General features: G+C 39.0%; 1 protein-coding gene across 1 annotated transcript in view; it reads left to right on the top strand.

The window, feature by feature from the left end:
* Window positions 1-14,058, top strand: part of MYCBPAP (MYCBP associated protein) — a 33,804-nt gene extending 19,746 nt beyond the window's left edge. The window contains exons 12-19 of the mRNA XM_015811684.1: window positions 2,016-2,203; window positions 2,628-2,774; window positions 7,934-8,254; window positions 8,648-8,769; window positions 10,630-10,745; window positions 11,008-11,117; window positions 12,229-12,411; window positions 13,954-14,058. Of these exons, the coding sequence (XP_015667170.1) occupies window positions 2,016-2,203; window positions 2,628-2,774; window positions 7,934-8,254; window positions 8,648-8,769; window positions 10,630-10,745; window positions 11,008-11,117; window positions 12,229-12,411; window positions 13,954-14,052 (1,286 nt within the window). The 3' untranslated portion in view covers window positions 14,053-14,058. The remainder of the gene's footprint in view (window positions 1-2,015; window positions 2,204-2,627; window positions 2,775-7,933; window positions 8,255-8,647; window positions 8,770-10,629; window positions 10,746-11,007; window positions 11,118-12,228; window positions 12,412-13,953) is intronic.
* Window positions 14,059-14,577: the final 519 nt, after the last annotated feature.

The following is a 14,577-nucleotide window of genomic DNA, read 5'->3' as shown; positions in this document are numbered from 1 at the left end:
TAGGATAATTTTTAAGAGGGGTTTTTTAGAGGGTTTTTAATTACTTTTTAATTAGACAATTTAAATATTTCATTTTAATTAATTTTAACTTGTGATTGTTAGTGGTGTTTTTAATTGATTGTCAGCCGCCCTGAGTCCGCAAGGAGAAGGGCGGGATATAAATTCAAATAATAAATAAATAAATAAATAAATAAATAAACTTTGGGCAGTTTACAATTAAAATAATAAATATTAAAATACTAACAATAGTAAATAGAAAACTAAAAAAATGAAAGGCACGAACGGTATGGTGGATGCATTTTCCCTATTCATCTACCAGGCCCTCTAGTATAGAGTGTCCCCAACTGGAGCCCAAGCCAATTGACAGAGTCAGGTTTTAATGACCTTCCAGAAGGCCAAAAGGTTGCAGACTCAGGTGGGAAGATGTTCCAAAGAGGGTGGACCATAGCAGAAAAGGCGTTGCTCCTAAACATCAAAACTCTTTGATTGACGGGGTCTACAGCATGCCCCTTTTGCTGGATTGAGTGGAATGGGCCACCAGTCCTATTTGGGCAAGAGAGTTCCTCAGATAACCTGGTCCCATGCCATGAAGGGCTTTAAAAGTGTTAACCAATAACTTGGAAGCAAATGGGCAACAAGTCCAGTTCATGCAACAGTGGTGTTAGGTGCACCATTCTAGGGGCAGCCAAAACTGTCTGTGCTTGTGATGGTTGATATAAAAGTTTAATATATATTGGAAGAGAAATCTCCCTATATGACTGAATTTTATACAATAGATCAAATCAATCATGCCAGTTGATCATCATCACACCTTACAAAAAGATCTCAATAAGTTCCTCAAGAGATGCTGAAGAAAATGGACTGGTTCTGACAAAGCAATGTCAAGAGAACCATCCCTGGGAGTAACTGAATCATCTTCCTATGTTTTCAAGCAAACATTTAAAAGTACTTGGGTTCTCTGAATTTTTGCACATTTATGACTTTAACTATTACTAAAGCTTGATGTGCATCCTCCTGAGTTCCCAGTGGGCAGTCTGAGTGAACAAACAATCCCAAAGTTCAATGCTTGTTCCATTTATTTCATAAACAATATAATACAATGTGATATGCCGGGGTGAAAAAAAAATCTTCATCTTAAATAGCATTCCCAATAAAAAATAAGTTGTTTAGATTAAAGTTGGGATTCACAGGCAGAATTGGCTATTTTTCCATGTATTATTATTAAAGCCTTTAGAAGTACAGAAAACTATGCAGTACAGTATGTGGTTATTAACATGTCTATAATTTTGATGCATTTTAATGTTTTTATCCTACACACAAATTGCTTTCATTGTTTGGTTTTAACATTGTGAGGTATCATGCAAAAAAAGGTGCAAAGGAGAGCTGATAATATCTTTACTGGAAAGCAATGTCTGTTTTTCATTATTTTTTATAGTCCTAATTTGTTTACAGCAACAATAGCCTAAACTTAAAAGAGTGTTGATGAATTGGACCGCTCTATTTATCTTTTTATGTCCAAGATCCATCTTCTGCTTATATGAAAAATAATGCAAATGTAATCAGCCCATAGTATTCTGCATTCTTTTCTTTAGATAGTTTTGCAAACTCATTTCTTATCATAAAACAATTTAGCTTATGAGGTTTCCGTTAGCTAATTTAAGTTTTTTTGAAGCATTTGGAGGATACTTGAATCCTGGGCTTATTACGTTTTAGGAGCACTCCTAAATCCTGGCTTTTAAAGGAATTCCTGAGAGAAAAATATAACATAAAGTAGAATTCTCATCTTGAATTATGCTTGGACGCATTGTTCTTGGTGGCCTCATTATTTTCTTGGTAATTTTTGTTATTATTAATTTGTATTATTGTTTCTTCTTTTATTATATTATTTTTGTATTTTAATTATTTCTTATGATGGGGAAAAAGATTGGGAATGTCAATACGATGAACAAAATCAGGTGTCCTGCCAGAGGAAGTGGTCCTCTGTCCTTCCCAGTATGTGCTTTTTGTTCCCACAGGTGTTATCCTACCTGGAGAAACCATACATTTTTCCTTCATCTTTAAATCATTGAGTGCAGGCATTTTCAATGAGTCCTGGGAGTTTAGTACTCATCCTGAGTTATTAGGAGGAGCTATGCTACAAGTGACTCTATGGGGAATTGCACTCTACGAAGATACTACGGTTAAACTCAGGGAGGATCTGGAGGTAAACCAAACCCATTTTCATGAGATACATGGTAGAAGAAGTTCACTTTGCTCCAAGTTCACATTGCTTCTAAGATTGGATGTTGTGGAAGAGGAGTAGATTTGCACTGCAACTAATATTTAATTGCTTGCAGAAAAACAAACTTTCCGATCAGGTTTTCTATAGAGGGAGGTGTGGAAGTATTACTGAATTATGATTCTCTGTGTTAGCACAGATCCAAAATGGCAACTATTGGAGTTCAAATTACAACTGCTATAAAGTCTGGTAAAGTTTGTGATGATGGGGTAAAATTAACCAGATTTTCTAGCTTAATGTGTTACGTGAACATGGCCTGTCTAGGCATACATTTTATACATAGACAAGCTATGTTCACATGACACGTTAAGCTAGAAACTGTATACTATTATTTTGCTTGAAATTCCAGAAAGATTTAGAAGCTCGAGAAATTGCCCTTATAGTAGAAGAAAATCTAGAAGACTTACTTAATCGGATTCGAACACCTGCACGAGTAAGATCCCCAGTTGATGCTTATGTCACTGAAGAAGAACTATTTCACAGAAAGAATCCAGAGGTATAGTCAGTCCTTTACAGGGAATGTGGGATGTGGATGGGGAGGGAGAATAAATAATAGGGGGCTGATACTGTGAGAGAATTGGGAACCTTCTTTTTTTAAAAAAAAAAATAATTTTGATTAGAAGTTTTTACATAAGTAAAAAATAAATACAAAAATATATAAAGACAAGAATGAAAAAAGTGCAGAAAAGAATACAGTTAAGAGGGAAAACCAAATGACTTTCACCCTTTACAGCAGTTACAAACTTACGCCTCCTTCCTCTTTAACATTACAATAATCCCTTCAGTTCCACGTTCAATCTTTTCTCAACCATCACATCCAGAAATCACCATTTCATTTTTTTTCCATTTTCAGCTAAAAGTCCATAAAAGATTTCCAGTCTTTTTAAAAAGTATTTATTATCTTGTCCTTGATACAACAGGTGAACTTTGCCATCCCGCTACTTCTGCCATCTTCACAACCCATTCTTCCATTGTGGGTACTTCAATATTTCTCCATCTTTGTAACATCTTGCTGATGTTATCATATATAAAATCTTCCATAACTCTTTTCTAATGTACTATTCCTAAGTTCCAAAAAAAGAATTCTGATTTCATCTCAATATCAAACTTTAAAAATTTTTGTATCATCATTATGTATTTATTTCTATTTTTTTGCATAGTATAAAGTCCCTTCATGTTTTTTGCATTTCCAGTATTGACTAGAAGTATTTTTATACATCCCTGATAATTTATTTGGTGTCAAAGAAAATGAAAAACTTAGCTCTTAAAACTTAGCTCTTAAAGCAGTGGTTCTCAACCTGTGGGTCGGGACCCCATTTGGGGTCAATCGACCATTTCACGGGGGTCGCCAAGCAAGGCTTTCCGCCATTTTTTTTGTCTGCCATTCTTTTGTCCGCCATTTTTTTCCCCCTTTTCCGGCAGGTGCCTTACCTTCCTTGGGCTGGGCCAGCTGGTGGTCGGCCTGCTCTGTTTCTGCCGCTTGCCAGCTACGCCTCGGCCGGTGCAGGGGGCGGAACCACGCATGCACGGTGCTCCCGGGCAGGGAAAGTCCTTGACTTATGACCGGTTGGGTAGTCCTCGATTTACGACCGGTTTAGTCCTCGACTTACGACCAGTTTAGTCCTCGACTTACGACTGGTTGGGGTCGCAGCATTAAAAAGGTTGAGAACCACTGTCTTAAAGTATAACACAATCTGAATATCAGTGTCTTTATCCACATTCTCACCCATTGATCCACTTATATATTACACATGTAGTCCTTCATTAACAATGGTAATTGGACTGGAATTTCTGTTGCTAAGTGATGCAGTCGTATATGTGGTGATGTCACATGGCCACATTGTTTAGCATCACAATCCCAGCAATCTCCCTTGCCATATTAACTAAATTCCGCCTCACCTTGTTAGGCAAGGATCCACTCCACCCCCACCATCCCAGCCCCAAGCCTTGGTAAGATTGCCGGCTCTGTCTCTTCTTGAATTCCCTCCACCTGCCTATCTCCCACCCTTTTCTACATTTTGGACTGCCCACCTACCCCTGCCTCCTGCCAGGGGCCTTATTTTGTGCTGCCTTTTTCACCCTGGTGGCTTCTCTTGTTGGCTGCCCAGGGTCTCTGTTTAAACAGGCCAGCCAGGGCTTCTGTTTATACCCTGCTCAGGGCCTCCATTTGTGTACCAGCCAGGGTCTCCATTCAGACCCTGCCGAGGGCCATGTTTCATGAATAAAGGTCCTAGTTATGCTGGTGCGATAGAAGGACCTGATTAGAAGGCCCTGGTAGCGCACAAATGGAGGTCCTGGGTGGCATGTAAATGGAAGACCAGGCTGAGTGCAAGAGAAGCCCTAGCTGCCCTGGTATGAAAAAAGATCTTGGCCAGAAAAGTAATAGCAGGAAGTACTGCGGATATGGTGGTAGAAGGCAGAGCTGGGGGGGGGGGGAATTGGTGGCAGAGAGTAAGCGGCCGGCCAAAAAGCAGTCATAAATGTAGGTGGGCCCAAGTGAGCCAGAATTTTGTTCATGTGACTGTGGGGCCGCTGCAATGGTCAGAATCTCAGGCTGGACATAAGTCTCTGTATTCAGTGCCATCATAACTTTGATCAGTTGCTAAATGAATGGACATTAAGCGAGCTACTGTAGCCAAAATTCTTAGCCTATTTTATTATGTAATCTTAACTTTTCTTCAGTTTCAAATCTGAACAATATATATATATATATGTTTGCAACTAGTTGTTTATCATTTGTGCCCTATTGATTTCCAAATTCTGTCATATTGTTCATGTGAAAACCATTGAAAATTAAATGCCCCTGCAGTTAATTTCTTGAGTTGCGATCTTCCTGTATTAATAAGTCTTGATATGTTAATCATTTTCTTTGTCTGCTGTTTCTTTTCTATAAAATGCTTCCTGTGTTGAGACCAGTAAAAGTATTTTGGGGCCCAATGTGGGTTTATATATATTCCACATCTTTAATATGGCACTTCTCATATACTGTTTTTTGAAATCTACATTAACTTTATGATATCACAAAAACCCGTGCCAACCACAGATTATATTCTTCTAATTTTAGCATATTATTTCTCAGCAAAACCCACTCTTTCATCCAAATCAAATAGCAGACTGCAAAATAAATTTAACAGGCAATCTAGTCCTCTTCTTTCTTCTGCATCTTAAAGAATTTTATATTCAATATTTGGTTTTTAATCTTGCCATGTAAATCTGGATATGCATTTTGCCATTGCCATTTATCAAAACAGGTATTCTTTGAAATAAAAAAATCTCCCTAGGTAGCACATTCATTTTTACCACAAGAATACTTCCAAACAATGATAATTGTAACTTTTCCTGTCTTATTAGATCTTCCCTACTTGTAGTAAACTTCTGTTAACATAGACTCAGGGACTGGCTTGCGAAGGGCTCCATTATGTGCCCCTTCTTGGACTGACAAAGGAAATAGGCATGCCCAATCAGCAGGCAACTTGTAAGATCTTTTGTTGCACTGCCAGATTGGGAACAACTTCTTGGGTCAAGGAGCAACCTAACTGGTCCTTGGGACAGGATTTCCAGATGTAGAAAGACAGACATAATTCAGGTCTGTTTTTGAAGCATATGAAGAAACAGTGTGTCAACTTTAGCCATTATGTTGCTGGTTTCTCCCTTCCACATTCCCAATTTCAGCTGGATTAATTGCTGTGGGCACTGGGAAGAATTGTAGAAGAACCACATTCTTACACACAACCATTTCCCTTCATTTGGCAATAATTTCTTCTTTACAGCAGATTACATACTAACCACTAACTTTCCATCAGCATTTTCATGTCTTAAAATTGTCTTCATCTGTTTTCCCATCTTTAGTTGGCATTGTACCAAAAGGCACAAATTCATCTATTTGCTCTATTTTTCTGTCAGTTGGATTTCTTCTTTAACAGGCTTTTTATATTCTTGAAATAAATATAGCTTATTAAAAAGTTTATCCTAGAATCACTGCCTGTGAGGCTTCTAGTTCTGTTATTGGCCAGTGGAAGCCCATGTGAAACTACACATATGCCAGTTCTGCCAACTGCTCCTTATAAACATTTGCAAGATAAAGTAAAATTCTGAAGCCCCATTTCTGTCTGTGTGTGCTTAGTCTAGAACTGGACAATGCCAAGAAACTTTATAATAGTAAAATAAAATGTGAAATACAATGTTTGCCATAAAGTTGCCCTCCATTTGTGTACAGAATTTCAGCCTCAAGTTATATGCTGATACATATTAAGGTGTATTTCAATTATTTCCTGTATATTGGCAAGAAAATATTTCTGACTTACAAAATGCATAAAAGGTGTGTCTTTTACTCTGTTTGGGAAAGGTAAAAGAAGGAGTAGTAGTAAAACAAATTTCTAAATGGTGAATGGCAGAAAGGAAATGATTTTTATTTTAGACCTCTATAATTATTTAAAAGAAGGTGTATGAATAGAATAGATCAAGGCTTTTCAACCAGTGGTACGGGTACCACCTGTGGTACATTGGCACCTGGCAGGTGGTATGCGACCATCCTAGAAAAGTGGTAGCGGGGGAGGGGAATGAGCTGAACCGGTGGCAGCACCGCACAAGCCTGAGCGAGAGACGGCTGGAGCTGCAGGGCTGTCAGGGCTCAGCGGAAGCGCCAAGATCAGCGCTTCTTCGGGGCTGTCAGGGCTCAGTGGAAGCATCAGGATCAGTGCCAGGCTCCAGCTAGGCCCAGAAGAAGCGTCGATCAGCTGGAATGTTGCAGCATCTCCAGGGTCTTGTGATTGACATTCAGATGCTTGGCAATTGATTCATATTTATGACGGTCACAGTGTCCCAGGGTCATGTGAAGTGACCAAAACCTGCTGCAACCACCCAGCAGACAGGGGGAATAAAAACCAAACACCCCCCCCCACCCCACCCCTGCTGCCAATTCTCAACAGAAATGCTCACAACAATGAAAACCTCAGACGGGAGGAAGAGCGCCATTGTAACTTCGAACAGTCACTAAGCGAACTGTTGTAAGTCGAAGACTACCTGTACTTTATCACTTTTTTCCTTTTTTTTTTTTTGGGTCATCAAGTTTTTGACACCTTGCTAGGCGACTGGTGGTACTCGGATATTGCCATAGCCTAAAAGTGGTACAATGGGTGAAAAGGTTGAAAAGCCCTGGAATAGATATACTAAGTACCAGTGTACATAGGAAACGATGCATTCAGGGTGCTAAAAAGAGAAAGGCAATGAGTCCCATTGCAGATGGTAAAACCACTTCTCAGTCATTCAAATGAAAGGAATCAAGCACTATAGCGCATCCATTTGTGCTATCGTACTTTGTGGACATTCTTGGTCTTTTCTTTATTAAGTCAGTTTAGATAAAAAATGAACCAGTAAGAGATAAAATACAAGCTGTTGGCTGAAGCACGATAACACCTGATGCTCCACGAAATTAACATAACAAACTGTTGCCAATGTATCTGATTTTTAAAATAATAAATTAGTATGCTCCCAGAGCAAATGTGGGGCCACTTTTTGTTTTATATATGGATTGAAGTATCAAGATACATTCAAATTCAGAAAGGTCTCCATCACAGAAGCCTCGATGAGAGGATGTGTCAGAATCTGTTGATGCCTTAATATATGCCATTTCATTTGTTATCTCTCTCATTACAGCTGCATTACAATCACCAAGTTGTAAAGGGGCTTCATGAATTGTGGAACACAGTTATGAATCCTCAACCTGTAGAAGTGAATGTAGAAGAAGGACAGAGAAAAAGCACTGTCAGCGAGTCTTCTCCATCCAAGAGCACTGCAGACTCTCAGAAGAGTCCTGAGGATATGCATAAGAGTATTTCCTCGCCTGCTTCCGTAACTAAGAGGCTTGGGTTGGAAGAACTGGTGGATGAACAGAGTAGGACTGAAATAGAAGAAGTGGCCCAAGTAGAGGAGGCGCCCCATGTGGAATGGAACCTTTCTGTTGCTGATTTTAGGCAGGTATGTAAATGAGGCTTCTTATTCCTCAGTCTGAGAATATTCTGAGAGAATCCCATCCTTTTACCAAAATGACCAATATTTTCTATTTGGGAAAGTGGAAAGATTTGAATCTTGTCCATAGGCACCTTTTTCCCCCATTCAAGTAGTCTCCCTGTTGGTGAGTGTAGGAAGAGACACTTGCAAGCCCGACTAACTCTGCCCAATTTCACTAGCATTACTATTGACTGAAGTAAAGGGAGGTTGGCACATCTCTTTTGCTCAGGCTGCCACTTTATAACTTGACACCCTTTAGATATTATGATCTTGGACTGAATGTAAATATTTGTAGTTCTGCTTGTGTTTTGTGTGTGCATTTTAGAGAGAAAAAAATGATATTGATTTCTATTTCTTTAGACATTGCTGACAGTCCCTGAAGAAGAAGAACGGGAAGCTGCCCTAGCTCAGCTCAATAAAGCAGCAATGGAACTTTGTACTGCTCCCCTGACAACTCAGGAAGATCTCTTGTACCAAATATGGTACGGTGTATAGGAGTAGGCTGTTCCATCCGTTGCTTTGCATACCTAATATTGGCAGCAGAAAGTCTTAAAATAAACCCATTGTACAGTCGGTGAGGAAAAATACAGGGCAGCTAACAAATCTCATTTTTCTTTATGTGGCACTTCCTCCAGATAGCTCAGAGCAATATCCATTCGTTGTTCTGTTCCATCTTCCTTTATAATCTGACATCAGCCTTGCAAGGTTGATTAGTGGAAAAGATAGCATTTCAGTTTGGAGTCACAAATCAGTTTTCTGGCTGGCTAAACATAATTCTCTCTTTTTTACTCCAACATTTGCATACTAATTCACAGATTCTATTTTCTTCTCTAAGGAAATGCCCTTGATTTCCTTAGAGAAGCAAGCTTGATTTAGGACAGAAGTGAGCAAAATATCACCTGAACCTCTTTTTGGTAACTTCTGAAGTTTCCAAGATTGTGCTGTTTAAGTTTTGTAGCAACTAGCAATGCAATTTAATACATTTTTTTTGAGAAAGAGAAATACACATCTAGCATAGCATTATTTTAACTCTCCAACTTTCAAAATGCTTTTTTAAAAACAAAAATGCTCATTTTGTTCCCCAAATGATATCACTGTATTAGTGTCAATTCCCCAATGTGTTTGAAAGCCATAAAATGGCCTTAACAGCTACAGTCCACTCCGATTTATGGATCTCTTATTTGGGACATCAGGAACAATAAACTTATTCTATATAAAATATTTACTTAGATAGGAAATAAATTTCCAGTTGCAATTGTGGAGCTGAATAATTCAGTAAAAATGTTAATGGGAAATTCACAAACAAACCTGTTCACTGTTTTGGACATTTTTTTGTTTCTTACCTGAAACCTGTTTCAGAACTCCAAAGCCCTTGTAAAATACAATTTTGGGAAATTTAAATAATTGTAACAACAATACCTTTTTTTTGCTTTTTAAATGTTTATAACAGCAAATTATGATGAGGCTTTTCTCAGAATTTAATCCTTTATCTGCTTAACCATTGTTTTTGGAAAGCTAAGAAGGTCAGGTAAATTGGAAGAAACTAAGAGTTTGGCTTGTAAATCTCATTAAGAGTTTCATCCCCATTCCTGCAAAGATTTCCCCTCCTTGGTGGATTGTTGAAGAACAGCAGTTCTCAAAATGGAAGTAGACATGTTAAATATAGTATATGAGTGTATTGTGAAAAGTGAATTAAATCCAGCCATACAATGTCTCCTGGGTCTCCACATAGTTTGCTGTTCTAGCCTTACATCTTTCTTTTGTTAGTGGGATTCATTCTGCTGTTTCTCTGCAGTGGGCTTTTAGGTAATTTACTTATTCCCAGTGATGAAATAGATACAAGTTATTCTCATTCCTAGTTGTCCAGTGCATCTGTGTATGAGTTAATAGTCCATGGTTGCCACCTTCCATTCTAAGATGACTGGCACAGAATCATTGACATTTTTTAAAGGGGGTTGGTTGGACAATCAGATTCTCTCACTGGAGGTTTTATGTATAAAAGGCTTGTTCTGTTCCCAAATCTCTTTTCTCTTTTTACGTATGGATTATTATTTAAGGAGCAGGTTGAATAATCATATCTGATGGAGTTGGCATCTCTTTTTAATTAAAATTTATTCTGAAAAACAAAAACCTTGTGCTACAGATACCACCACATATTTAGGAAACACTGCCTTTGGAGAATAATTCAAAAGATTTTTACTTAAATTAGCAACAGCTCCTGTAAATTTGGGTCTGCCTTTGATTTAGAGAAAAACCATAAAAATGCAGTAACAGAATGTTGACGTGTCTCCTTTGTCTCTCCTTCCAAAGAGAAATAAAATCAGATTTCTTTCTCCTATTAGTTTCCAGTTGTGGCGGGAAGTAATTGATGGGCTGGTGAACTGCTCGTTAGTGCTCAGGTCTCTACTTGGTATGCCTGAGAAAGACACTTATGTTGAAACTGCTCCCGAAGAACTAGGTAGGTTCGCCAGTCAGTTCAGTAGTAACTCATAAGAAAATGTACAGCTTGGCAAACCTTAAGAATGGTGGACAGTTCATGCTTGATTCAGATATAAAGTCAATATCGTCCCTCTTTCCTAAATTGCATTTAAAATTTCACTAGTGTTTCCAGCTTATTGCTTGCCAGAGGGTTTGTTCACTAATCAGAAAGAGGGTTGTTTCACTAATCAGAAATAATGGTTAATCCTAAATGGAAGAAAATGATCCTGCTTATTTTCCAGCCGACGTAAAATCAGCTGTTGCAAAGGCTGTCAAAGAAGATCGGAAAGTTCAAAAAGAAGATAAGAAAACTGCTTTGAAGGAAAAGGAAAAAGGAAAGGCAGTCAAAGAGGTAGATGTATGATTGGTACCTTCAAAATTAATATAGAAAATGAAGCTTAAATCAGATAAAACTGCATTGTGCAGTCTATTTCAGGCTGAAGACTATATTTGGCCTGTGGGTGGTATACAGAACTTCAATGCAAAAAAATAAGCAAAATTGAATTGAAAAGTGGGTGGAAGCAGGAAAAAACAGTTTATTTGATTTCATTTAAATTTAATACATATTATATTGAATAGATCAGACATGTCAAACACAAGGCCCGCAAAGTGGTTTCATGTGGCCCGCAAAGCCATCCTGGAAACAGTGAGGGAACGGCCCCTGCTGCCTTGGCCCTGGCCCAGGCCGGCCGGGAGCCAATGTACAATTTTGTGGTGGCCATCTATGCTGAAACGCATTCAGTCTTAGCTCCACAAGGCTGTCTGGAAATGGCTTGGTGCCGCAAGTGCTCGAGGGCCAGGCTGGCATTTGACCTCTGCTGCCCAGGGCTCCGGGCAGCCCGCACCACCATCCAGCTCCCTCCCGCATGGCCTGAGAGGAACAGTGAGACTCCTACCAGTGGACCATGCCTTGGCACTTGCCCTGGTCCCACCCCCTTCTGCCAGAGACCCTCACATCTGTCCCACTCCTGCCCAGGCCCTCACAGATACCCTTGACGCGAACGATGTAGAGCTGGCCACGCCCATCCAGCAGGCCACACCCACTCCGTCCATGCCCACCCAGTAGGCCGCACTCACCCTGGCCACACCCACCCAGCCCCCCAAGGGCAACCGTAATGCTGATGCGGCCCTCAATAAAATTGAGTTTGACACCCCTGGAATAGATTAAAGAGTTAGCGTGATTATCTTCCATATATCCTTCTAGTTTTCCTTTTCTCACATTAAAAATTACAGGGTGATAGCAATTGGGGGGTGATATTCTGGGAATATTATATAAGGCTCTGAGAGTTCAGATTTTGCATCTGGGAGATAAATGAAAGATAAAAACAATTTTGTAGGTTTTTTTTCATCTGAGCTAACCCTTTACTGAAAGTGCTGTTGGTTTCAGATATACTCTGTGATATTTGAAACTATGCAAATCACATTGTTCTGATCTCCGTTTGGTGTAATTGCATCTTTCTTAGCAAGAACGCCCAAATAGCCGAAAAGGCAAAGGAAAGGAAGAGAAGAAAGTAAAGACTTTCACAAAGGAAACAAAGGATGCTCTCTCTTTCTCACTGGAATCTTCAGAAGCAGAACTTCAGTTACGCCGAGAACAAATTGATCCCATTGTGCAGGAAAAATACCGTGAAAAACTCTATGTTGAAGTAAGTTTGTATATACACTTTACAATAGGGAAAATACTCAGCAACGAAACAACACTCATAATAAACCAAACAAAACTTATAACAGCCCCAAATTTACAAGAGTAAAAAGCCTGAATGAGCAGAAAAGTCTTTACTGGATACCCAAAAAAATCACAGCCCATTGGTGGGCAAATATCACTGGGAAAACTACAGTGACTATAGCCCTTTGTTCAACTGGCTAATTCTCTTGTGGTATGTTATGTCAGAAGAGATATCAGGATGCTTCGTGTAGTTATTAAATAGCACTGGGAAGTCTGGAATCATCTAGTAGCCATATACATGATTACCAAGGGGTTGAATACTAGTTTCTCAGTGCCAATCTCTGGAAATTCCCATCCAGACGGAAGGAAAACAGAGCCACTATCAAGTACTGCCTCCATGCAAACTTGGATGGCTAATCTGAAAGGATATATTGGCTACTGAGGTCAAACATTGTTGAGAAATAAGCAGAATGAATCATATAATACATAAATTGCACCAATATATTACCAAATAGGAAGTAATATAGTCACTTCTTCTGGCCATAGTTGTTTTAAGCTGTCAGAGTTGCTTAAGATGGGCAGCCGTACAAATCTTTTAAATAAATACAATCTCTGTCTTCACTAAAAACCAAAGCTTCATACATTTAACTAGTATTTTACTAATAAATATTCCCAACTAAAATACACATATACAGTATGCTTTTATTTCTTTTATGATAAGGTAACAAAATGGATGAATTAAAAGAAAAAAAAAACCTTGACAAAAGGGGTTTAGTATCAGCATATACCGGTAGCTGCTTTCCCTGGTTAGGCACTTTCAAAATCCCTAGCCCAGGAGTCCCCAACCCCCGGTCCATGGATCGGCACTGGTCCGCAGCATGCCAGAAACCGGTCCGCGCAAACAAGCAAAGCCCCATCCGCAGGATGCAGGCAGTACATGAAACCAGGCCCCCTTCGGTCCATGGAAAATCTCTCTTTGCGGAACTGGTCCCTGGCGCCCAAAAGGTTGGGGACCTCTGCCCTAGCCAGTGTAAAGTTATGCTCTGGGCTGGGCTTCAGTTCCTTACAGAGATAGTATACAAACTAGGCTGCAAAACCTCAACTCCAGGGCAAGTATGTAGAACAAGCAATTGATTCCCTCCACACAATACTCTTAATAGCATGCACTCAACTCATTTTATATCAAACATATGGAACAGATTATTATAGCTACATAATGCATTCCAGGCATGTGTTCTCTAGCTGACTTCTCTAATTTGGCACCCTTCAGATGTATTATTTATTGGATTTCAGTTTCAATAATTTTCAGATATGAACTGTACATTACCTTCAAGTATGGAGCAACAAATTTAGGTTTCCACATGTATGGTATAAACTATTATATAATACCCTCCTGAACAATATTTGTTCTGGAAAAATAAAATAATTTGTAAAACTATGTTGGTTTGGTTCATTGTATATCCACATAGACTCAGTATTTACTTATAAATAAAAGCTTATTTGAATTTGATCTTTCATTCAGGTTTATGGACTGCTGAATTCAATGGTGAACAAAATGCTTTTCCTCTTTGAAACCGTAAAGAAGAATGCTCTAGAGAAGACTAAAGCTTCCTTTGTCTAAGTGGTATTTTTATAACAAAATAAATTATATATGTACACACACAGAAATAGTATCAGAGAAGTTTTATTTATGAAAGACTAGAGATTGTGTCTCTCCTGCAAGCTTTTTGTAGACAAATACATTTGAATACAGTAAGTTCTCTCGCCAGCTGAAGAATATTAACTAGGTATATGAAGCCAACATTTTCATATTGATGGTATATGGAGGTAGCCACCTTGGCCCAGTGGAAATCTTTAAGAGCTGTGCAAGTGAGTTGAATTGATTTTTCCGTCTATATACTGTGCTCATGCTCTCTCCCTTTTCCTTTCCTGCTCCTCCTCTCCTCTCCTCTCTCATGAAGTTGAGGCCCCTATTCAGTAGTCCTTATCAAATTCACTATGGTTCCACTTCTGTTATCAGCAACAGAAACATCACTGTCACTAAGGAGCACAGTGAGGTATGGGAACAGAGACTTTAACTGCTTCACTGTCTTTATTAAGCTTGCCATTTTCCTGTTCTGATTGCATTCAGAAACAATCTGTTCCT

The sequence above is a fragment of the Protobothrops mucrosquamatus genome, unplaced genomic scaffold (genome assembly GCF_001527695.2).
Source record: "Protobothrops mucrosquamatus isolate PMUCROS unplaced genomic scaffold, P.Mucros_1.0 scaffold_52, whole genome shotgun sequence".
In the NCBI taxonomy this organism is placed as follows: Eukaryota; Metazoa; Chordata; class Lepidosauria; order Squamata; family Viperidae; genus Protobothrops; species Protobothrops mucrosquamatus.
The sequence above is the reverse complement of the archived record's forward strand: the minus strand, read 5'-3'. Positions and strand labels throughout refer to the sequence as shown.